General features: G+C 41.0%; 1 protein-coding gene across 1 annotated transcript in view; it reads right to left on the reverse strand.

The window, feature by feature from the left end:
- kmt2cb (lysine (K)-specific methyltransferase 2Cb) overlaps positions 1–13,434 on the reverse strand; it is a 74,369-nt gene extending 60,935 nt beyond the window's left edge. The window contains 3 exon segments of the mRNA XM_042110407.1: positions 48–136; positions 4,905–5,087; positions 12,668–13,434. Of these exon segments, the coding sequence (XP_041966341.1) occupies positions 48–136; positions 4,905–5,086 (271 nt within the window). The 5' untranslated portion in view covers position 5,087; positions 12,668–13,434.
- Between the last annotated feature and the right edge of the window lie 13,611 nt (positions 13,435–27,045).

Raw genomic sequence — 27,045 nt, forward strand, 5'->3', positions numbered from 1 at the left:
AGCACTAAGGAGGTAGGAGGAGATGAGGGGGGAGGGGGGTGGCTCACCTATCTCCTGACTGGCTGTGGGCTCAGCCAACTCTGCGGTCTCCACCACCTCCTCATCCTCCAACAGTGCCCTGCCACGGCTTCGACTCCTGAGAGAAAAAGAGAGGGTGGGGCAGAGAGAGGAAGGAAGAGAGAAGAGCATGAATGAAAGAATGTGTGAATGAGTGATAATGAGAGAAAGACAAAGGAAAAGGAAAGAGAGAGAGAGAGAGAGAGAGAGAGAGAGAGAGAGAGAGAGAGAGAGAGAGAGAGAGAGAGAGAGAGAGAGAGAGAGAGAGAGAGAGAGAGAGAGAGAGATAAGAGCAAGGGGAGAAAGAGAGGGGAGAGTGGTAGAAAAAGACAGAGTGGGGAAGGCAGTGGGGAGGGAGACAGAGAGAGATAAGAGAAAACAAATTATTGTCTGGACAATGCTCGATAGCTCAATGGGGAGCTGATCATGAATCAGTTGCATACAGTCACAGCTGTCACTGGGTCTTAATGGGGAGCTGATCATGAATCAGTTGCATAGTCACAGCTGTCACTGGGTCTTAATGGCCAGTGATGGGCTGGGCTGGGCTAACCCCAGCAGGACGGCTGGATAGATGTGTGTGTGTGTGACGCTATACGGCTCATGAAGAAGACTGGTGTGAGGTCTTTGATTGCACATACACACATACTCTCACATAGTAAAATGTGCAGTGGTCTCTTATTTTTTTCCAGAGCTGTATATATAGACAGACAGATAGACACACACACACACACACACTCACAAACAGAGCTTATCACCATTACACCAATACACAATTGTGCTCAACAGTCAAAGGTGCATGCATTTTGAACTGCCCTCAGTGCACGTTACTGTAATAGTGTTTAATAATTTAATCAGATCATCATTTGAAGTAAATCACCTTCAGAACAAGACTTTGGAGTGTTGTGTAGGATGGGAACTCGAAAAAAGCTTGCTTCATCAAGCTGTTTTCAATAAAGACAATTAGGCACATCTATCCTTTAAAACTGGGCCGGCTCTAAAGACAGGAAATCATCTCAACACAATCTCATTGCTTAATAACTCAGTTTGAAAACATCACACGCTTCTGTACTTTATTTTGTCTAGTTTCTGTTTAAATTGATTTCTCACACACAGCAACACCTATTGTAGGGAAAAATAGAAGGCTAAATATCTTAAGATCTACAAGTACGATATGACATCAATTTCAGAAGTTGATTGAGGCCACTGGACTGGGTCTCTTTTTAGCGCTGTTTCACTCCAAAGCCCTCATGTCATCATTGAAACAAACCAGAGATATGAAAGCTGGATCCACTAACCACTGCTTTCGACAATTCTGACCCATCAACTGAGCAGACAGCCTGGATAACTGCTAAAGCACATCTCTAGTCACGCATAGTAAACTGTAGGGGTTAAACCATACTGCTAAGATGCCTCTGAAGCACACCTGGCCCTGAGCTGACTGCACACTGTCTGGTGTGTGTGTGTGTGTGTGTGTGTACGTGTGTGTGTGCTGAGAGGGTTAAGGGGAGGGCTCTGCTTGGCTGGCTGGCTAACGGTGGGCCTGCCACTGCTATGGGTTTATTTTGATTTGTGATCTCTGGCTCGGTCGGGAGGAGCGCAGCGCCGACTCAAATGTCCACCTCCCACCGTGCTGCCTCGCGGCCTTCTCACATGGACGCCTCGTTCTCTCTCCCACTGCTGCTCACCCCCCCCCCCCCTCCTATTTTCCCCCCACTCATTCAGCAGAGCAATGCTTTTCTCAGTGACTGACCACCAGCCAAGAGAGGGAAGAGAAGAGCTCGGAGGACAGCGCCCCTCCATGCCTATCGTCTACATCTCCCTCTCTACTGCCCTGCACTGTGCGTCTGCAGCCGAGCTGCTAACCAGTCGACACCTGCATCTGCAAAGTACACAACAGCACGCACGAGCAGTCAATGTGTGTGTGATGCACGTGATGTGCGATGGCTGTTAGCATGATGGCCAAATCATTTCCTCTGTGAGGCTGGAGAACAGAGCAGTGCAGAGAAACACGGAGCCGGACTCTGAATAACTTCAGAACTCCAAGCTGGCAAAGGATATTCGACCACCTATCCGCACATTAAAACACACACATGGTGGCACTTGTGCAGAGTAAAAATAAAATAAAATAAATAAATATATATATATAATATATATGTATATGTATGTGTGTGTGTCAGGAGGTCAGGAATCCCACTAGGCAACTCCCCAACCAATATCATAGTATCACTTCATCAAGGTGATAATTGTCAGGGACACAAATTAAACAAATTCCACAGTAAGCCCGCTAAGTGGAGAGAGTAAACTTGAGGCGGGCAAGAGCAAACAGACCTCTGGGGGGTATGATGGGCGGGGGGGGGGGGAGGAGAAGAGAAGGAGGGGTAATTATCAATGCCACTAGAGAGAGAAATCACAATCTGCCTGATGCCTGCCAACCCCTCCCTCCAAATGACTTCCTCCACCAGATAACCAACATGGCCCAGCCCTCAAAAATGGGGGCAAACTCCTGTAATCAGAGCTGAAAAAAACTCTAGCACGAGAATACATATCCCAACTGTACTTCAACATCTCAAAAGTAAGTAAACAATACCTTCACAAGCAAAGTGACTGAAATAGCTCAGTCATTTTTATTGTCTAATACCCAGCATCTCTGATTAGGAAATTTGCAAAGAGAATACATAGGCCTATACTTCTTGTTTAAACCCTCTGACATCATCTCCCATGAGACAGCACAAGTAGAACCCCTTACCGCCAGACCTTCACAGTCCAAGCACAGTGTATAGATTTAATTCAGTCACCACAAACACCAACAGCACTAGAGGACCACCCTCTATGAGGAAAAATAACATTCATATCAAAGACAGGTTATTGTCCAATGCACTGCAAAAGCCTGAGATGTAATTTCAGAAAAGTCCCACAAACCAAAATGATAATTACTTTGCAAAGAGAACATTTTGCTCTGAATTGAGTATTCAACAGCTACAAAACATGCTGCTGTTAGAAGTGGTCCTGTGATGGTTGGTAGTAGACAGTGGATTAAAAATGCATAACTCCTCTCAGACAATCTCTTGTCACGTCTGGATAGAGGGTTGGCAGCATTTGGCTCTATATTGAAGTATACTCACACTAGCAGCCACCTGAATAGAGGGTTGGCACATTAAGGCTCTATATTAAGGTACATCCAGCCGTCTGAATGGAGGGTTGGTGGCAATAGGTTCAATATTGAGGGATACAACCAAACAGCTCATTCTCTGTGCAACAAAGCTTTGAAATGCTATACCCATTCTCTGAATTTCTGTGCAACAAAGCTTTGAACTGTAAAAGGTATGCTGTAAACTGTCTATTTCTTCACCTCAAAGCCTAATTTTATTCCAATACCTGCTGTGACATGTTTTCAGACCACTACAGACCATTACAACTATATTTGTAGCATTAACACACTACCAGGCTATCGTTGTTACAAACTGTGTAATCTACCTAAATGCATTTTATAGACATTAAGAAACAACCAACAGGGTTTGTAGTTGTTGTTGCAATTACACATATTCCTTTTTTTAAATAAAATTTCAAAGAAGCAAACCCTCTTGGCTATTGCTAATAGAGAGATTCAGTCAATCCTTAGCAGAACAAAACCTTTCAGGTTGTTGTTGGGCACCCAACCCCCCAACCCCGGTGCACTATAACTTATCCCCATGATCCCACCATAGAGGGAAGAAAAAAAAGCTGTTGTGATAAGTAGTTCCCAGTCTGAGGGGGAGTTCCAAAACATGGCACTGGAGTAGATGGAATGGCTCTCCACACACACCAATCTCACATCAACCAATTCAACCCTCAAATCATATTGTGCGAGAGAGAAAGAGAGCGTGTGTGTGTGTGTGTGTGTGTGTGTGTGTGTGTGTGTGTGTGTGTATGTGTGTGTGTATATGTGTGTGTGTGTGTGTGTGTGTGTGTGTGTATTGAGCAGGCAGTACAGTTTTTGTTCAAATCCAATACCTTAAATCATGCATTCAGCACTCATAACACAGAAAAACAGCCTTCCAGTAGCCTTCCAAACCACGTCTGACCCAGACCATTATGAAAACCATCTCATAACAACAACAAAAACATCTAGGATCTAATTTACAACAAAGTGCAATTTATCATTCTTCATGCTTTATCTAGCCATGTTATGAGAAACACAGCAATGCATGCGTCATATCTATGACCCACAGTTGGGATGGGATTTAACCCCTTCCAAATTCCTCCAGGAGATATATTATATAAAGCTGATACCGAACCTGGTAGGGTTGAGAGGGTATGCAAAGTGAGGACACACACCTGAACTTTTCATGGTTCCTACCAGGGTTGTGCACAATTCGAATTACAATTCTGCTTCCTGTTTGCTACATAAATTAAAATGCAAGTGAAATTCAAGAATTTAATTGGAATTTAAGAGCCAGTTTCAATTCAATACTGGAATTTTGTACAAGCCTGGTTCCTACACAAACATGTCAAACAACTCCCATCTCACCCTCTCTTTGCCACTACGTATGCTGCATATAGTTTAATCCCTTTGAGTCAGATCTTAGCAGTATGCAAATCTACAATTAGCAAACTCTTCCTATGACACTCATATAGCCCTAGAGACATGAAGGGAGGCAGAGATTCAATTGATTTGGACACAATTGGCAATAATGTCCCCTTTAGTATGTAGCAGTAACAAGACTGTTTTGTATCTAAATAATATATAAAATGCATGTGAAGCATCAAAAAGTGGTTATAACCCCCTTTCTAAATGAAAAGCAAATGTTTCAAATGTTGCCCAATACCAACACATTTTTGGATTTTGGTAAAGCAGAGGTTAAATGTACTTTTTTGGGGGCTTGGTCGCAGGGCCAGGCAGGGGGGCTGTGGACACTGCATCTTTCCGAGGACGTCCCCGAGGGCGTCTGTCAGTGGGGGCAGGACTTCCTGTAGGCGTGGCCCCTGTGCTGCCAGGAGGCGGAGGCGGTCCTTTGTCAGAGGTGTCCAGACTCTTATCCTCTGATGACATTCTGAGAGAGAAAAAGACCGAGCTGTATTTCAAACGTCACACAAACAACAAACCTGAAATGTCAAGATAATCTGAACTTATATACACTGAATGCTATACCCATTTTCTGAATTTCTGTGTAAAACAGACATTAACAGCATTAAGTTTGCTGATTATGTAACTACTAATGCTTTTGATGTCTTTACATGCAGAGGGCTAAGGGCTACCTATCAACAAGTTACAATTTACAAATAACAGTTTAAACAAGACACTGTCTTACTTAAAGCAACACTTTATCAATCATGTTATCAATTAAGCACTGATGTCAAATGTCATAATGATGTTTTTTTTTAAATAAACTTAAAGCTGTCAACTGTGGGGGGTACACTGTCAGGTGTTATTTAGACTGTTCAAATTTTTGTAATTTTGCCTCTGTGCACCACCACAATGGATCTGAAACAAAACAATTGAGATGGGCTTAAAGTGTAGACTTTCAGTTTTAACATTGTCATACCATTTTTGAGGCTCAAAAGTAATTTGACAAATACCTATATTTATAATGATTATATTAATATTTGAAGGAAAATCCTCTGCAATCAGTGATTGCTGTAAAGGTCTGGCAAAGCATATTGTGAAGGGCAACTCGGCATTTGGTGATGTTTACTGATGGGTTCCAGAATTCAGGCAGTCTCCTTCAATGGTTCCTTATTTGTGGGTCTTTCAGCCTTCAGATTTGTCTAGTGAAAAGCATGCTCAATTGGGTTGAGGCCTGGTGACTGACTTGGATATTGAAGAATATTCCATCCTGGGTTACTTTTGCAGTATTTTTTGGACATTATCCATCTGCACCGTGAAGCACTCGCCAATCAGTTTTGCTGCATTTGACATTTGATTTTAGCCCTATACACATGTATGAACTTTGTAACTCTTTCAAATCTGTTGTGAAATGCTGTGAATGAATATATACAGTGTTTCCCATACATTGACTTACTTGTGCATCTCACCACAATATCAACATTGACCACCACACAATTATTTTCCAGGTTGTGCTAAATTGTGCTTAAATCTGGTTAGCATCATAAACATGCTGTGCTAATTTGTTAAACACTGTTGCATTCAAGTTAATTCTACAAACTAACCACCACAAATGGAATTCAATTCTGTCATTCTGTCAACACTGACATACATACATATGTGAATGATTGCCATCCCCACAGATGAGGAGATATGCTTTGCATCATAAACCATTCCTTTAAATCACCATACTTCTTTCTTCCCATGATTTTGGGATAACTTAACTTTAAAATGGTATCTGTTCAAAAATTCTTGCTCCTTGTTTTCCAGAAAAGCCTAATCTGACCTCACTGTTCTTGATTGATGCTAGTGGACTGCATCTTGTTGTAAACCTTCTGTATTTGTATTCATGCGTTGCAGGCACCTCTTGATTGTAGACATTGAGAATGATGCATCTACCTCCTACCAAGGAAAGAATTCTGCCCTCATGGACCTTAGTCCTCCGTGGTCCTCCATACCTTTTGGTGTTGCTGAGCTAACCAGTGCATTCTTTCTTTTTAAGAATGTATCAAATTGTTCATTTGGTTGCTCCTAAGGTTCCTGTTATTATAGATTTGTTGTTTTTTTTCTCCAGCCTAGTTGTGGCATCCTTCACTAGCATAAACACCTCTTTGAACCGCATATTGAGATTGAATGCAAACATTTGGAATGAACTCCGGACCTTTTCTCTGAAAAAGGTTGTATCAGCGATAGCGGGGATACGTCCCTTCTGTTGATGTTCAAACAAAACAGAGAGCTAGCTCGCTACTCCCTCCCCCTCCCTCCTGTACAATTAAAACTCTCCTAAACGCGCATCTCGTCCATTATTTGTTGAAACACTTTGTTTTGCCTTTGAGTGGGTTGCCAACCCTTGTTGATAGCAATTGTTTTTGTGTACAGATCTCGGAGCCTAGGCTGCCTACAGAGACACGTTTTTTTGACGATCTGCTTATGGGTCAGACAGCTAGTGGATCGTTAGGAAAGATAAGATGAATGTGACCATTTATGTTTGGTCCTTTTCTGGGCCTGAAATCGCTGATACAACCTTTAATTAATCATGAAATAACGCGAAGACAGACAGCTATGAAGATGTGTGTAACTCAATTGTCCAATTCATTTTGAGCATCAAAAATGGTGTGGCAATGTATACAAATTTCTGTATTTCAATAAACGGTTAATAAGATAATTTTCTTCAACCCCTTGAATTGAAGCTGAAAATCAAGACTTCAAGCACATCTTAATTGCTTCATTTCAGAAGTAGTGGTAGTGCACAGAGGCCAATTACAAAAGTTATGTTGCCGTCCAAATAGTCCTGACTGTAAATCATGGCTTTCCTCTGCACTTCATCCCAAGTTCTACACCAAAAGCATGGGCATGACTAATGCTTCAAGGCCATTTGTATTTTATCTGTAGGTTCACCTATCACACAGAATTCATTAGCATGGTCTCTCCCAAAAGTCTGAAAGATTCCATTTGGTAAGAAGCTATAAGAATATGATAGCAAAAAAAAAAACTGACTTCAGAGCTCCCTCGCTTCAGAGCTCGCTTATCGAAAAGAGTGAATCTTAAACCTGCCAGCAAAATATGGTATGGTTAACCTGGCCACAACTTCAGAACACAAATAGTTCCAACAATACTGAGTAGCAAAAAAAAAAGTTGAATATGTTAATGTGTGTTACAATTATGAGGGGGTCCTTGGACCTATTTCTCCCTATGAAGGGTCCCTGTCCCAAGAGATTTGAGAACCCCTGCACATAGAGATTCAAAATGCACCTGTAACCTAACTAAACATAAACTCTGATTTCTGATACTTTGCCGTTTTGCCAGGATATACCCTATAGTGTAATATATGTGTATAGATGTTTTATCATTATTAAGTAGTTGCCATGATCCTGGAAATAAGAGGAAATATAAGGGTTTCTCTATTTTCTCAACTCTAAATACTACAATAACTTTGTAAAACACATTTAGGTTCAAATGAATGTGCTAGAAACAACACAAACTGTGTTCTCCCTGTCTGAACATAGAGATGTGTTAAAAACAACACAAGATGTTATTGTAGTACTTCTACTAATAAAAATGAATGTCAATGTATAACCATGGTGGATTGTTTGCAATTTGTTTTGAATTGTATAGTAATTTCAAATCAACACACACGTGTTGATTTTGTCCAAGAATAACACAAACGTTTGTTATAAAAAATGTGCACAAATGAGTGTTTCACAGTATAACAAAAGTAATGTATCAGAAACAACACAAACTGTGTTGTCTCCATCTGGACATGGAGATGTGTTAAAGACAACACAAGTTGTGTTATTTTCAACACATTTGTTTTAATAGTGTTGATATTCTATAGAAAAGTGAAAGGGAGGAAAATTGTGACTTTTTTCCTAGCACTGTGTCCTGCAGTCTGACATTGCAAGATGACAATGTCTTGATATATTCACTTTTTAAAGTGACAAAATGCATACCTGAGACATATGCAGAGACCAGGCCCAATTGCATTGTTCTTGTCAACGGTCTATGCAGCCTAATGTCAGCACCTTACCGGACCACAGAACAAACTTTGAACTGGTCAGGCCCATAAGCAAACTCATTTCATCAAACAAAGAAATCACACCGCATGAAGAATATCTTACTTTAGGCTATATTTTACAGAGTTACAAAGTATGATTGCGTGCCACCAAGAGAGCCTGTAGGGAGCTGCAGTATGTTAACTTTTCAAAATTACCTATAATTTCTCAGGAACCAATATAAGTAGAAAAGGCTCATCCTGCCAAACTTTCATCTTTAATGACAATTAATACAATTCAGAGTGGCAATCAAACAAGGAACAGCACATGGCTAGACTGACTCCTGTAAGAAATGTGTAACTGTACAAATCGAATGCCTTTTCATAACGGGTTCTCATGGAGACAAGTGAAAGAAGCAAGTAGTGCAACAGCTTTCTCCCCACAAAATAGCAAAGATGATGATTATATGAATGACAGCAGTGTAGGGTAGTAGTCCTAAATCTCTCTCTTTCTTTGATCCAGTCTAATCGACTCATCACCACTCCATAAAACCTACATGAAGGATTTACACTTGATCACTAGATTGGAGGGTAATTGACATTGCCATGCCATTTACTTCTCTATATGTTACGAATAAGATTCAAAATGTGACAGGAGATTCTGGAAGGGAAACAGAAGGGCTGCACATTTGTTGTTAAACAGTATATCTTACTCTATGACTTCATACTTTTATTGTTAAATATAGCCATTTGGATATGCATAGAATTGAACTGATAGAAGGCAACCCTACTCTCCAGGAATGTTAATGTTTTACACTACCTCTCTAAGAGGACACCTTGGACAGCTAATGTAAATAGTAAATGGGAGGGACTAACCCAAACAATAAATGGGGGGCACAGTGAAGTTCACAGCTGACATGTTCTCTAAACAACAAACAGGTTGTAAAGTTCTGGTTTAATGGTTGATATTGAGCACCCCACAAAATAAACCTTTTTAAGTTGTAACTGTGGTGCATCAAGTAACACTTGGGGTGTAACGGTTCACAAAAATCACAGTTCGATATGTGCTTTGGTGAATATGTGTACCTTTACACCACTAAGTCATACAGTACTTTCTTTGAAGGAAAATTGCTGCGTCACGCTCATGTAGGTACAGTATGTCTAACTGCCTTTCTAGAGCAACTTGAATCCCTGGGACTGTTGCTGCTGCTTGCTTCTCCTGTCTTTCATTCTCCTTTGTTCACCAATCCTGCTAAAGGAGTCCACCCCTCAATGGATGGAGAAGCCCACTGGGTAGAGCTCTCCTCCATTTTGTTGTTCTACAGGACTACCAGGGCTCATGACAACATCAACTACAATGGAAAGGGGAGAAATCCATTTGTGATTCCATGGGAGAAGGTAGGCTCCTGCCATTAAGGCATGCCTCTGTAAAGCTCGTCTACCAACCTGTTCTCTCAGCTGACCAGGCATGCTGCCAATGGGATGCTGCCTTTCTGGAAATTACAGGATCCCACACTAGGCTGTATCTTGCCTTGGGTAAACAATTAGGCCTCATGATCGGTTTAGCTTACCACATCCATGAGTGAACAAGAGTGGTGAATTGATTGACACTGTCAATCAGCTTGGGAACTACTCAAGCCCAATCTAATGGTCACCAAAGCTGGATCATTATGCAACTTGGTTATAGCCTATGCCAAAACATATGATTTATAGGCCTATCAAGACTACTTATTTTCTGTTGTTATACAGGCAATGGATATAGTCTGTCAGTAGCTGTTCTTAAAACAACAATTCATTTATCCTAGAAATACTACAACGTAATATTCAGTGCTGTATTAAAGCAAATGTCACATGGTTGAAATGTTGAGCTTGCAGTGTTCCCATGGAAACCAGCATAATAGCACTGGCTGTAAATTAAACTGCTGGCTGGATGTGCGATTGAAAATTGTGTTTACAGAAGTTTCAGTATATTGCTGAAACAGGGTCAACTCATTAAAGACCAGTATAATGGCGGACAGAGGTATATTTCCTATTAACCACATTATCACTAATTTAAGCTACAGAAGTAATTAAAAAAAGCTATTTCCAGGTAACCACATAAAAGAACCCTGTTCACCTCATAAGCCTGAGTAGTCATGAGACAAATGCCTGATGATGAAAGTAATAAAGTACTAAATCACAAGGAGTTGGGTTACCTTATTTCCACCCATGTGCCAACCAACATCTCCTACTTTTACTCCAATGCCTACATTTAGTATATAGGTGTTTTCCAAATAACGCCGTTGTATGACCCTTGTTAAAGGGTGTGCATATAACCTACTACCTTCATATCTCGAGAAACATGCTCTGCCATTCAAAGATACAAACAGTTGAACTTATAACTGTGGGTGAGAAACTCTATTAAGAACAATAATCTGATGCTAGCCTAAATCATTCAGTAAATTGTTCTATCGGTTGGTTTCAGCAGTAATTTTGATAGAAAGCAAAGCACACCAACACTGGAAAGCTTCTCTAATCAAACTACATTTCGCTTTCTTTACCAGGACCAAATTACAGGCCAATACATATTTCAAACAAGTGGCACATAATGTAGCATACTAGGTATTTCACTGACATAGCCTAGTAGTAGTGTGCCATGACACTCATACAACTAGTCATGAAAACAATTTTCATACTTACATTAATTTAAAGCTCTGTAACCTTTTACAAGTATGATGCAGGTTTAGTGCCTATGCTATTCATAGTATTAAAAGGCATTTTAGGTCAATGTGATGCTGGCAAACTGGAAAACTGTATTCAGTAAGCACAACTACCTTCACAACATGGACAATTCATTCATTTAACTTCACCAATCGAATGATAATGCCACTCAGAGTCTCCAATCCAACATGCATAACATCTATATTGTAGGCCTATAAGCTACATAGTAACAACACATAGATTATGTTAGATTGTTTGAGCATGGACGATTATGACCCAATCATAAGGAAAGATGAAACGCCTAAACAAGAAAGATCTATCAGGCATAAGCTGTTTCATACCAGTTAATAAAATGTGAGATATATTCAACACACTTAACTGTGATGTAGAGAGCTAACTATTTTCCAGGACATGTGTGGCAACAATTGGCATCTTTTGTTAAACAAGACAGCACAAAGACAGGGATGGATTCACTTGGAGAGCATGTGCAAGCCTGCTTTTGCCTTTGTTCACTTTTCCCAAAGTGATGTAAGAACCCATGCTGCCTATCTGTTCGGAAAAAAGATGTATTTCTAACCAAAACATTAGGCCTACACAAAACAGACAAAAACAGTCTACTGAATAACTCGATATTGCCGTTGTCCAGAAGTCATTGTTTCGACTTCAAAAACTGCCTTAGCCTAATTCTAAACTTCGCAAGCCTAAAAGTACCCTATAGCTTCACGCAAAAGCGAACAAGTCATGCGTAATCACTGCAGTGAGCAAGACATATAGCTTTCAACATATAGAAACAGGTTTATTTCTCCAAATATAAGTCTACAAGAAGAAATTGTGCTCTTTGTTCGGTGCGGTGGGCGCTGACTTATACTGTAATAACTTGTAGTCTTGTTTAGCTTATGTCATCCATTAAAAGTAAGAAACATGTCACCGTAAATAATGTTGGTTTGTCTGGAGTCAATTCTAGCTTGCAAATTATATCATTAGGCCTATATTATGCTACCTCAGAAGGGAGAAAAATAACGTTCTCCATGTGGCCAGAGATCAGCATGGGAGGCAAATACTGGGTGTTAAAACTGAAAACAGAGATGCCCACAGTCTATATGCATCAACTAGCATTCAATTTTTAAAAAAATAACACGCAAAATATTTGCCGTAAGAGCCGTCTATGATTACGAGGGCGACAGAATAAAAACTGACCGATGACGTGTGAGACTGGTAGGGAAACGCTATGCAGCGGTGGCGGCATAAAAAAGCGCTTGCCACAGACACGTAGGATTGGGTTGCTGGGAGAGAAATACATGGGAAATATATAGACCGTTAAAACTATGTCAACTTACCTTTCCAACCCTATCAGTTTTGAATTATTTCCCTCATGACCATGAATGTCATATGTGACATGCAGTACTTTGTTTAGTTTTCGATGGCTTGGGGGTTGGGGCAAGACCACTGCTATCCAGTGAAAGAATAAGGAGCGGGTAGCCGATGCAGTGGGCTATGCAAATCGAGGTTTTTCAGCTGTACTCCAACTAACGTAGAAAATCCAGGAGAGGACAATATATTTCAAATAATATCCAACGGCGAAGCCCACTCCGTCCCCCCTAAATTTCCAAAGACCACTTTCCTTTATCCTCTTCATCCCACATCGCTGAACACAAACGGTCTTGTAACGGCAGTATTTTACTCATCCATAAAGGCTCCAGTAGATAAAAAACACGGCAGCCAGTCGAAACTAAAATCCTCCGATAAATCCCAAATGCAAAAAAGAATGCCCGGACACAAAACTGAATACAGGAACGAGCGAAATTGTACCAACATTCGATTAGCTAGCCAGCTTGCTATCCAAATGATTCCCCTCAGCCTTGGAGCAAGCTAGCTACAATTCCCCGTAAAAATTAGTTTCAAGAAAATCGCCCGAATTAGAGCACTGGATGAAAAAACAAACCATTAAACCCCATACTTTGAATCAATTATACAATTACACTATTTTGCAAGAGCATAAGTGGGATACTTTGTTCCCATATAAATACAAATATTAAAGTTGTTGCCCACTCTCCACGGTAGCCATGTTTGAGTATGACCAAATTACGACTCAAAGCGCTTCATCTCTGGCAAATAGTACCTAACAAACACCGCACACCACCTATAACGTGTGACTACATATCAGTGAATTAAGTATCAGTGTGCAATGATCTATACAAATAAGGTAATTCGTAAACACAAATATATGTGTTTTCATCTAATTTGTCTAATTGGAAATCACTCAGTGACCCTGCGGAGGGATATTTTGGAGCACTCAGCAGGTGAGGCGACGTTTTTCTAGGATACTTACAAAATATGGTTCGGAGTAATACTGGACCGGACTGGACCATATGGGACAGGACTAAAGGCTAAATTATGCGACCTTTTAGGTCAAGACACATCCGGATGCAATGTCGAATTATACAGATATTCAGTTATTGAATAGTCACAGGGACACAATACACAGAAGGCCCTCAATTGAATCGGGCTACTGTGCTACTGTGAAGTTCAATTTAGATAGCCTACCGCCTCAGCAGCTAGCCTTTTTAGCCTTGTAGAAAAATGTTGAAATGTATCTTCTGTAGTTTATGTTAGATGCATTTGGCCACTCATGAATAACATTTATTTGTTATGTAGGCCTATATGAAAAATAACAACAACAGCAGTTAACAAAAACTGGCACAGAGTTCAAGAAACTGATAGAATTATCATGATGAGGAGAATGGAGCCTGATGAGGCAACAGAATAACCAAAAAACTGAAATTCAAATGTAGGCCTATTAAGCTTATTTCATTCATCCCAGGGTAATGGCTCCTGTAGGCTAGGCCTAGCCTATGAGCACCCAGATAATCCTAACAGGCTTGATTCAACATGATTGTAGGCTAAATCTAGGCCTATGCTATCAGATGTGATCAGAACTCAAAAAGTAAAAATTTCCAGGTTCATCCCATTTTTTTAACACTCAGATATCAAATGAAATTAAATAAAGCAATATCAAAGGCTGGAATTAAATTTGGCAATACCAAGGGCCACTTGCCAGATTTCACTTGTGCAGAATACATCAGCGTCCGACTTTTTAGTCCGGCAGCCAAATGCCATAATTTAGGTGAACCTGGTTTTGTGGGTTAAAGTTTTTTTTTTTTTTGCTGTTTCTTGTTGCCAAGGGGTAACTCAATAAGAGTAGAGAGGGTGCCCGGTGATATCCCTTGAGCAATTCTCGATATTCAGCCTTTCTTGTTCAATGTGTTGGCGAGGCACTGCAGGTGAATAGGGTAAAAAAAATAACTAGCAGATATCACTATGAAACTTCCCCAGTTGGTTACTTACATTAATATGAAAAAAAAAAATGTATTGCAAGTTTTCTGTAATTTAATGTTCAAATATGCAAATTAGGCATGATCTAATTAAATATGTGCTGATTTGCATAAACTTTAAAAAAGCTAAATCTGAACATTGGATAAAGCCAGGTTCAAAATCACTTTATCATTGTGTTGACATATTAGATGAAAAGTCTTTGACACAGGGAATTATGGATATCTCTTTTTGTTATTCAGTCAATCAGAAAATACTGCCAGTAGCCTTAAAAAAAAATATTTTCGCCATGTTCTTAGGAATAAAATTTCATAAATCAGGCTAGGAATAATATATCAACAAACCCCTCAGTAAAAGCCATCTGAATATGGTTAGGTATAAGACTGGAAAGTTTGGTATATGTAAGTGCTTCTGAAGTGCAGATTTCATTCTCAAAGTGGGAGAGGAAACTCATCCAAGTGCTAGCATCTCTCACTAGCACGTCTCTTAAGGTGTTGGGAGGGAGGTTTACTTACTACACTGACTAACTGACTACTGTTAGCCTGCACTGCCCTCTTTTAGCTGATGTATTTTAGCTCTATACTACTGTTCTAGTTTCCATAAAATATAAATTTATTTTGTATTTTTTACCGCAGCAGTAGTCTATGCTCAGAGCCTAACCTCATCATTCGAGGTTCAATCGAGATCAAGTATTGATCTATAGACCTGCATTAAAATACTAAGGCCTAATAATACACACAGGTCAGTCTGACTAATTAAAAAAAAAAATATTTAAAAAAATTGCAGGCTTGATTTTTGATTTCACTCGACTGAAATATTTAAATTCCCATCCCTAGTTGACATAGTATACTTGGATATTAAAGTGAGAGTTTTTAGTTTGGTACAGAGTTCACAGTCATGGAGCCTGAAACCGAGGAATGCTGAAAGTTGGAAATTCAACTGCCATTTGAAGAAGGATTCATTGATTCGTTACTGAGCCCAACCAGTCTATCAGAAAATGTTTAACTTGCACCAGACTCCATTTTGGAGATGATCAGATGTGGCTGTACTGTAAGAGTGATGCAGTTTCCGGGTTAATGGTATGCCCTGCACAATGTTCTGTGCATGTTTTAAGGTACTGTAGGATGTTCAAGAACAAATGAGCAAGAACTGCTCAAAACTAATACTAGAGGAAATGTGTACATATTCCGAATTATTACAGGAGATATTTGAAATTATGATTATTTGACATAGAAAAGGGTTAAATTTAAAGGGTTAAATTTTCCCAATTTGAATGCTTGAAGTATTGTCTGAAAACTATCACACGGCAAACTGTTTTTAGTACATTCTATTTGAGTTGATTTGCTTTTGATATGTGTACTCACCTTGAAATTAGAGGTATTTCCTATTTTTTTCATGATTTTGGCACATAGGGCTTTAGGGGTTAATATATGAAATTGCCCAAGGGATATCACTAAATATTAATTCCTAAATATTAAAGAGCCACCGCAAGTCAATAAGTCTAAGCAAAAATAAATGAATAAATAACTGACAAAGCCAGGTCTGACCCCATGACTACTGGACTACTACTGGCGTTATCTGAAATACAGAAATGCATTAATTGGTATAGAAAGGGGTTAAATTGTCCAAATTTGAACGCATGCAGTATTGTCTGAATAACTATCACACAGAACACTGTATTTTACTAAATTTTATTTGAGTTGATTTGCATTTGATATGAGTAGGCCTACTCACCTTGAAATCAGAGGTATTTCCTATTTTGTTTTTCTTAATTTTGGCACATTGAGCTTTTTTCATATTTAAACATTAAATTACAGAAAACTTACAGTAATACATTTTTTTCCATATTAATGTAAGTTATCAACTGGGGAAGTTTCATAGTGATATCTGCTAGTTACATTTTTTACCCTATTCACCTGAAGAGATCGCCTAATATTCAGCACATTGAACAAGAAAGGGTTAATATATGAAATTGCTCAAGGGATATCACTGGGCACCCTCCTAAATCTTAAAGAGCTACCCCTAGTCTACAAGATTCTGCAAAAAAAAAACTTTAACCGACAAAACCAGGTCTGACCCCATGGCTGCCGGACTATTTAGGCCTATCTTCTGTGTCACATATTTTACATACATTTATCATTAGAGTAAAGTAAGTAAAGTAAATGTAATTTGCCATTTCAAGTATTTTTTTTTTCAATTATGTCTTAAGAATATATCGATCAGCCACCAGATCTGCATCTGACCGAGCTACGTTGGCTTTCTTCACCTGCAGCCCCTCAGCTCCATCCTACCAGAAGATCAGTCTTCGAAATTAGTTTGAAGATTTGTCTCACAAGAGGTAACCATCCCTCCTTAAAGCTGCAGTTGGCAAGTCTGACAGATTGAGGGGACTTAGCCAAAATTTTGAATCTTTACAACTCTCATGCCCCTCCCCCACTACCACCGAGCACCCTCTCATCGAGTGTGTGCTTGTCAGTGCGCACCAGACTGCACCAGACTGTGATTGACAGTCAGATCTCGCACAGCCCTGCTCTGAATGGACCAGAAGAACTGGGAGCTGCGGATTTTTGCAAAACAAATAACAGGCTCTAGGTGGAGGTAGAAGTGCAGGTTTTTTTCTAAAACCGGCTGATTTATGTTATTCTGTCGGAGCATAGTGTCGGTTTCAGTGAATATGATTAAAAAAAATCTTGCCAACTGCAGCTGTAAATGCTCTAAAATGTATTTTCCTTAACTAACTATTACTTTTCAATGTACTTTGCATGCACTTTGGGCTTAGCTCATGTCAGGATCATACAGTATTGTCCAACCTGCATCTGATAGACTATTTGTTTGGCATTTCGTAAAAATTAGTACATATAATATTGTATTTTATACTTCTATTGTTATGGTGACATCTGGGGGCAGATGGAATTAATTATTTTATATGTTAAAGGAGCAACTGGCTCTAAAACATGCAAACCAGTGGAAGGCTAGGATGTGATCCTAAACATGGTAGCAATGGCAAGAACAGATCAGTGCAGTACTGGATTTTTTATTATCAAGTTGTTGTTGGGTTGCAGCAAAGATAGCCTTACCTACTGTATGTCATATCATGATGACATAGTCTAAAAATTCAAGAACTTGACGTCATATGTGATATCTTGTACCAAAGTGCTGGTCAGGCGAGGCTAGGTAACACCAAGTGGGGTGTGTCAGGGGTGGGCAGGAGGATGAATACAGAAGCCTGGTGGAGAACTTTGTGCAGTGGTGCAAACTCAACCACCTCCAACCCAACACTTCAAAGACCAAGGAGATGGTGGTGGATTTCCGCAGGTCTAAGCCCACTCTGCTATCAGTCTCCATTGATGGGCTTACATCTGGACAATAAACTGGACTGGTCAGCAAATACTGAAGCACTCTACAAGGGCAGAGCAGGCTGTACTTCCTGAACAGGCTGCGGTCCTTCAATGTCTGCAGTAAGCTCCTCAGGATGTTTTACCAGTCTGTGGTTGCCAGCGTCCTCTTCTATGCTGTGGTATGCTGGGGAGGAAGCACAAAGAAGAAGGATGCTGGGCGACTTGACAGGCTGGTAAGGAAAGCTGGCTCTGGCTCTATATCAGATAAAAGGACCCTGAGCAAACTGATCAACATCTTGGACAATGAATGTCATCCACTCACTATTATAAAGCAAAAGAGCTTGATCAGCTGGAGACTTCGCTCACTGCCATGCACAACTGAAAGGCTGAGGAAGTCATTTGTCCCCAGGGCCATTGAACTGTTCAATGCTTCACTTAAGGGAAGAGGAGAGATAGACTTCTCTGCATAGTCTGTCTGCCTCTCCACCCTCTCCATGTTTGAGTACCGACTGCCCACTACTGTTTTACTACTGTTTTACTGGCTGTAACCCTATTACCTCAACCTATTCTTGCACTGACATAATTTTTACAGTTCTTATATTACCTTGTCTACACTATACGTTACTCTCTTATCTGTCCATATTATTTATGCTTGTCTCTAGACCTTACTCTTGCACTGTTGCACTGTTGGACTACTGTTGGACTGCTTTTTGCTCCTTCACCATGACACTCACTCTCTTGAGCACCTTACCATGCACACAGGCCAGTCCCGGCCCTGTCACTGCAAGCGTCTCATGCTTGATCATCCTGAAGCACACTGTGGATTTTTTTTTATTTAATTATAGTATATTTAGTATTTAGTTTTGTTAGTTTTTCTTATATTCTACTGTCTCTATTGTACAGTGGAGTTTTGTTATATGTACTTATTTTTACCCTTTCTGCTGTAAGTGCATGTTGTGTGTGATGTCTGTAGGCTACTGAGACCTTGAATTGAATCCCCCCCTTGGGGATCAATTAAGTATCTATCTATCTATCTATCTATCTATCTATCTATCTATCTATCTATCTATCTGTCTGAACTATGCCTGATTTGTGGACTAACGTAATTTCAAACGAAAGACGGTGTGTGTTGTATCCATTGTTGCCAGCGTTTGAATTTCTATAAGTCTAATTAGATGGGGGGGCATTGGAGCACAAGCGTCTGCAGTGATGGTTTCCAGGTACTCAACAGACTAGCAAACTTATGTTGTCATAGCTGTCACATCCAGATATGGAAGTCTTCATCTCAGTATAGACTGCCTTTTTCATTATAACCAAAGTCACATTCAAAAAGAGAGGTTTACAACTCTGTACATATGTACACATACACCTCTAATGTAATGGGTATTGCCTTTATGTTTAAAGTCTACACACAGGAAATATTTCATCTGGAAAGGGCATTTTAATCTGGTATTTCATTTAGAAAGGGCATTTTCAGTATTTCTAAATGCATGGCTATTGTATATATTGTAACTTGTCCAACATTGTAGACATAGCCACTTAGTATACTCAGTGACTATTCAGAGCACACTGTAAACAAATACCGAGTGTTAGAAAGATAAGCATGATGGATTGGTGTAGAACACGATTCTTTTATGTGTCAGCAGAAATGTGAGAGCCTCCTCTCGACCTGATGCCACTTTTTACGATGGAATACACAGGCAAGGTTTGGGTGTGATCGAGTGCATAGGCCTCAGTGTGTGTGTGTGTTAGTGTAGTTACAAAGCTGAATTTACTACAAAAAATTGGTTGGTTAAAATCATTTCTCTGTAATATGCCAGAAAATACATCTCCATTTTCACATCACAAATCTAAATAAACTGGAAGTAGTCTACCACCACTTTTTTCAGATGACAAATACAAGGATACAAGGATACAAGGAAGTTTATTGTCACATAAGTATAAGTATATATACTCTTTTGATCCCGTGAGGGAAATTTGGTCTCTGCATTTAACCCAATCCGTGAATTAGTGAAACACAGCACACAGTGAGGTGAAGCACACACTAATCTCGGCGCAGTGAGCTGCCTGCAACCACAGCGGCGCTCGGGGAGCAGTGAGGGGTTAGGTGCCTTGCTCAAGGGCACTTCAGCCGTGGCCCACTGGTCGGGGCTCGAACCGGCAACCCTCTGGTTACAAGTCCAGAGTGCTAACCAGTGGGCCACGGCTGCCCCAATGCATGCATATAGTTACTGGAAGTAAGAAATGCAGTGAAATTATGTCTGGTGTCAGCCTATTTGTGCATTTATGGGGGGGGCGGGGTAAAAAGTGCAGTAGAAGGGGTTTAGTAGATTAAGTGGCAAGGGCTGCATAAGAAAGGTGGGGGAGGATTGGAATTGGGGGGGGGGGGGGGGCACCTACAAGGAGCACCCAAGAGCAACAGGGGCAAGAAAAAACTCCCTTACCAAGGAAGAAACCTTGGGCAGATCCACGGCTCAAGGGGCTAACCCAACTGCCAGGGCTCTTGGTGTGTGTGTTGGGGGGATGACAGGGGAGATGGGATAGTGTGCTGTGTATGTGGGGAGAGGGCAGTGTGCAATATGTGTGTTGGAGAAGCTTCCTCATGAGACAATGTGCTGTGTATTGGGGGGGGGGGGGGCAGTGTGCTGTAAGTATGTTGGAGATGTGTGTTGGAGAAGCTTCCTGATGAAATAATGTGCTGTGTATGTAGGGGAGAGGGGGGGGGGAGTGTACTGCAAGTATGGTGAAGGGACTTACTATTGCAAGCAGTGTACTGTATGTATGATGTATGTGAGTGATACGATACAAATAGGCCCAAAGAAATTATTTATTGTATAATTGAAATTAAATAAAGTATTGGACATTTAATTCAGTATCCACATCTTTGATACGGTAGGCATCCTACAAAAGCACATGGCATTCTGCTATTGAAAGCCAGGTGGCAGTGTAACACCGTGGATCTAAGTGTTCCCTAAGTGCACATAGCACAATATGGTGATACCTATAGTCACTAGTTCTGTCTCTCTTCTAAATATTTTACAAAGATTTAAACAAAAAGATGAATCTTGATGGTTAACTTATTTTAAGGATACATACAGTATGTTCAAATGGTTGGCCTCATGGTACAAACATGACTCTTGTCATCTCCCATAATGACCTTTCTGCCATGAAAACACACATTAACACTGGTAGTGAAGAGCAGCTAGAGTTCAGAAACAGAGATAATGCTTTATTCGTATGTAGTACACATCATGGTGTCATCCCCGTTATTAGAAGTGTATAATCGCTTTTTGACTCCTGCCAATTCAATGAAACACAGTGCATTTTTACTTCCTCATTTAGGTGGAGTATACTTCCTGCACCTAATTGTTTTGATGAGACATACAGTATTCAGTCAAACATGCTCCATTATTGGGTATGAATTGTCTTTACTCTGGACCACAAGTAACACAGCTTTCTTGTCATATGTCATAACAATGTTTGAGAGGCCACAGAAGTACTGCCAAATTATTGAAGGTCCTTTTAAAGGCAATTTTAGTGGTGAGAATCAGAAAGATAAAAAGAGAATGCTTGGTGTGGATATGAAAAGGGAAAAAAATCAATTTCTTATAAAACAAAAATAAATAAACCTAAAAGCAGTTAACTCATGTGTCTTAGCATCTCTGTGCATATCTCTCTATAGACCCTTTCAACAATAAAAACAAAAACAATGCTTTAACGTTCTATTTGGGCCCCAATTCCTCTGCATTAAGATAACATATGGAATGTTAAAAAGGAAGTCTTGTGGGGCCAACTATGATGCTGATAATGGAACTGTCTTGAAAGGGTCTATAGAGCCTTTCAACAATCAAAACAAAAACAATGCTTGAACATTCTATTTGGTTCCCCATCTACTTTCTCTGCATTAAGATAACATATGGAATGTTAAAAAGGAAGCCTTGTGGGGCCAACTATGATGCTGATAATGGAACTCTCTTGAAAGGGTCTATTGAATGAAATTATTGTCACAGCTCTGTACAGGAGATTGGACCACTGAGAAAAATCAATATCTTTTTATGATGAAATCTGAGAACGAAGTGTTAAATTTGTGTCATTCAAAAAGGAGTCCGCTGGAAGACTCCACAAAATAGCACCATGAAACAGGCCCAAATCCATATATTGAGTAAAGCAGAACCACCGAGAGATGAGGTTGGTGATCTGAATTCAACAATTTTAAATACTTTTGATCTGGTGCAAACAGAACATACCACTAACATCTAGATCTCACAGTGATATGGGCGGGTGGTCACCTCATTGTGGTTAAAAATCCTCCAGCATGAATCCAGTGTAAATGTAGAAATAAGCAAAGGCCTTATAGGTGGATCAGATAGATAGATAGATAGATAGATAGATAGATAGATAAATAGATAGATACTTTATTGATCCCCAGGGGAAATTCAAGGTCTCAGCAGCATACATACAACACAAACACATTCTTTAACAGCAGAAAGAGTAATTAAAGTATATAATATAAAAACACAACTAAGCAGTAAGGACAGTAGAAGATAAAGAATATGCTAAATATACTAAAATACAAATTATACTAACTAACACTTAATACAATATATAAAAATATACTAAAATACAAATTATACTAACACTTAATCTAAATCAATTCTAAAAACAGTATCCACATAGTGGTGATTAATAAATCAGAGGCGCTTGCAATGACTGAGGCAGGGACTGAGCCTGTGATTCTCTGTGCATAGTAAGGTATGGTAAGGTGCTTTAAGGTGCTCTGTATGAATGAGTGTCATGGTGGTAGTGCAATGGTGATAATGGTCATGGTGATAGTGCAAAAGAGTAAGTCCAACAGTGCAACAATGCAGAAATAAAGTAAAGTAAAGTCTATATATCTATATATTTAACTATTTAAGAAAATGTATAAGAAAATGTATAAGTGTGGCCACAGTTCGGCTGTGGCATGGAGGGGGGGTTATGCATATGTGCTAATGTGCTAATATAGCACGCAAACAGTGAGGCATAAAGACAGTGGTACAAGTGGCTAGTGGACAGACAGTACCAAACATGGAGGGGGTAAAGAGGCAGACAGACTATGCAGAGAAGTCTATCTCTCCTCTTCCCTTAAGTGAGGCATTGAACAGTTCAATGGCCCTGGGGACAAATGACTTTCTCAGTCTGTCAGTTGTGCAAGGCAGTGAGCGAAGTCTCCAGCTGATCAGGCTCTTCTGCTTAACAATAGTGCTGTGGAGTGGGTGACACTCATTGTCCAAGATGTTGATCAGTTTGTTCAGGGTCCTTTTGTCAGATAGTGAAGTGATGCACTCCAGTTCAGCTCCCACTACAGAGCCAGCTTTCCTTACCAGCCTGTAAATTCGCCCCACATCCTTCTTCCTTGTGCTTCCTCCCCAGCATACTACTGCATAGAAGAGGACGCTGGCAACAACAGACTAGTAGAACATCCTGAGGAGCTTACTGCACACATTGAAGGACCGCAGCCTCCTCAGGAAGTATAGCCTGCTCTGCTCTTTCTTGTAGAGTGCATCAGTGTTGGCTGACCAGTCCAGTTTATTGTCCAGGTGGAGACCCAGATACTTGTAGGTGCTAACCACCTCCACATTGACCCCATCAATGTGGACTGGTAACAGAGTGGTCTTAGACCTGCGGAAATCCACCACAATCTCCTTGGTCTTTGAAGTGTTAAGTTGAAGATGATTGAGTTTGCACCATTGCACAAAGTCCTCCACCAGGCTCCTCCTCCTGCCCGTTCCTGATACACCCCACAATTGCAGTATCATCAGAAAACTTCTGCATGTGGCATGACTCGGTGTTGTAGCAGAAGTCAGATGTGTACAGGGTGAACAGGACTGGAGAGAGCACAGTATCCAGTGGCGCTCCGGTGCTGCAGATCACAGTGTCAGAGAGACAGTTCTTCAGTCTGACGAACTGCGGTCGCTCGGTCAGGTAATCTGTAATCCAGGTTACCAGGTGAGCGTCCACACCCATCTGCAAGAGCTTGTCTCCCAATCTGAGGGGCTGGATGGTGTTAAAAGCACTTGAGAAATCAAAGAACATGATTCTCACAGCACTTTTCCCCTTGTCCAGGTGGGAATGTGTCCTGTGTAGAAGATGAGTGATGGCATCGTCCTCGCCCACTTTCTCCTGGTAAGAAAACTGTAATGGGTCTAGTGCATGGCGTACCTGGGGTCTGAGCATGCCTAAGACCAATCGCTCCATTGTCTTCATCACATGTGATGTAAGAGCGACAGGTCTGTAGTCATTAAGCTCACTAGGGTGTGGCTTCTTAGGGACAGGGGTAAGACATGATGGACAGGGGACAGGGGTCTTCCACAGTGTTGGAACTTGTCCAAGGCGTAGGCTCAAATTGAAGATGTGCTTCAGTGGCTCCCCCAGTTCAGCAGCACAGGCCTTGAGTAGCCTTGGACACAGTCTGTCAGGCCCAGCTGCTTTATTGCTGCGCAATTTCTTAAGTTGGACTGTCACTTGATCTGTTGTAATGGTGAGGGGTGTAAGGGGAGGGGAGGGGGAGGGGTGCATCTGGGATCTGTGTGTCTGATGGCTGTTGACTGAGGTCGTTGTCACCTCATTGTTCGTGATCGCCATGTGGGGGAGGGGTGCAAAATCCAGTGATGGTGGGGGTACGATAGCCTGTGATGATGGAGGTGAGTGTTGCGCTGGTATTGAGGGGGTGTGAGGGTGGGGGCTGGGGGATGGTGGACAGACCACCGCCATTGTGAGGGTGGGGGCTGGGGGATGGTGGACAGACCACCGCCACCACCGCCAAGATTGTGTGAAACATGAATTTAGAGCAGTGATCCTCAGTATTTTATTCATGTGAAATCCACACTGACAAAGCAATTTTTTGTGTAGCTGCCCTACTGATATAGGAGAAGTGTTAAGAGGGATTCATTTACAGCGTATGCGAAAACATCACACATCTAGACCTACATGTATTTTGCACTGAAAAATGTCTGCCTTTAAAATCAAGTGTAAACCAGACTGCAGTTCAATCACGTCATCCACTTCCCTATAACTGCTAGACTATTAAATCTGTCATAGCTTATAGCTGCATGCTGATTCCTTTCATGGTGTAAATGTGATTCAGCTACGCTTGATGTAAATGTGATTCAGCTACGCTTGATGTAAATGTGATTCAGCTACGCTTGATGTAAATGTGATAGTGATTTATACTGTTCAGTTGTGCAGGACATGGCAACTTATGTTAGAGGGCAGTGACAAGTGGTGATTAACGCTAAACGATTGTTTCTTAAAATGGCTCTCCATCAAAACCAAATAGTCTCTCTAACAGCACCTATCTTGACCAACTGTAATGTTTCTAATTTCTTCCTTTTGCAGGGTTTTATTATGACCGGTGCTAGCGTAGCTAGGGATTGTCAAATTCCCCCCCCCCCCCCATCATCTACTTACCTGATACCTGGGACACCAAAACACCGGGGCACCTGAAATCTAGTGGGCATGTAGCCCCACTAGACTTTTATGGAACATTTTTGTTTCGCCCCTATCTTCAGTTGAGATGTTCTGAACTGCACCAAATTTCATGTGTATGATTAACCTGACATCCTCTGGGGGGTATGCCAAGTTTCGTAGAATTTCATCCATGGGGGGGGGGGGGGGAGGGTATACAATAAATAAATTAATATGTAAATTTACTGACTGTACACTCATCGGCCTGTAGATGGTGGTGTTGAGCGAAGGGTTGCTGGTAGAGGATGATGAGAGGAGCTACAATGCTGATGGAAGACAGGACATGTTGTGTGGATTAGTTTGTGACTGATGACGCAAAGGGTCAGGGGGTCAAGTGTGACCCAGGAGAGTTACGGAAAACAATGTAAGACTGGACAGTTAAGAGTTCAGTAAAGTGGATAACTTTGTACCTCTGTGTTGCCGTGTTCTTCTATGCACCAACTTACATAACATGGTGTCAGAAGTGCGTGTAATGCCACGCAAGTGAAAGGAGCTCCCGGACGTTTTTGTTTTTGGGAGAGGAAAGTGAGTAGCTGACTGCTGCAACTTTTGAAAAGTGTGACCTGCTAACGCGCGGCAAGCCAGTGAGTCCCAGGCGCTAGGATGTCTACTGACAGGGGCAGATCTGAGCAAGGCAACGGGCGGGCACTTGCAGCTGCAGCAGCACCACAAGCTCAACCCAACGTCATGACGACCGCTGCTTTCATCAAACCACCTGAAAGGTGCATCAAACCACCTGAAGTGTTCGCCTTTGCAAAACCGCTGGAGTGGGGGAAAGTAGATACGTCGGTTTGAACGGTTCCAACTGGCTAGCAAACTTCACCTCTCGCCTGATGCTAATCAGGTAAACACCCTTATCTACACTATGGGTGATGAGGCAGACAACATTTTGCGTGGACTAAATTTAAGTGATACCGAAAGACAAGAATACAAACATGTTAAAGAGGCTTTTGACAAATATTTTGTCCCAAAGAAAAACGTTATTTATGAGAGGGCAAAATTTAACAGAAGAGTGCAGTTAGGAACAGAAACAGTGGACTTTTTTTTATTACAGCTCTGTACACTCTTGCCCAAAAATGTGATTATGGCCCAATGAATGACGAACTGATTCGTGATAGACTAGTTGGACTGAGAGACACGGCATTGTCTGAAAAGATGCAATAGAACAAAGACTTAACCAGAGAGGGTTAAAGCGGAGCTAGTAATCAAGGATCTTTGACTTAACCCTGCAGACAGCTGTCACTATGGCAAGACAATCTGAAGCTGTGAAGAGGCAACAGTCAGACTTACGGGTGTAATCAAAGGTAAATAACGCACAAATTAGTGACCTATGGTTCCAGAGTAGCCTACACTCCTGAGTGGTTTGTCCTGGTGATTTTCCATTTTTCGTTAGTGGCATGCGCTATCAAAAGCTTCCATTTACTGCACCCTACTGCGGCAAGGTAGTGCTGTCAACAATATCGCAAAAGCTACCGGTACAATTTTCACAAAACTTCTTGGAAAGGTGTAGCACAGGCTAAGGAAATCGCATGCATGTTTGG

The sequence above is a fragment of the Alosa sapidissima genome, chromosome 1 (assembly GCF_018492685.1).
Source record: "Alosa sapidissima isolate fAloSap1 chromosome 1, fAloSap1.pri, whole genome shotgun sequence".
In the NCBI taxonomy this organism is placed as follows: Eukaryota; Metazoa; Chordata; class Actinopteri; order Clupeiformes; family Clupeidae; genus Alosa; species Alosa sapidissima.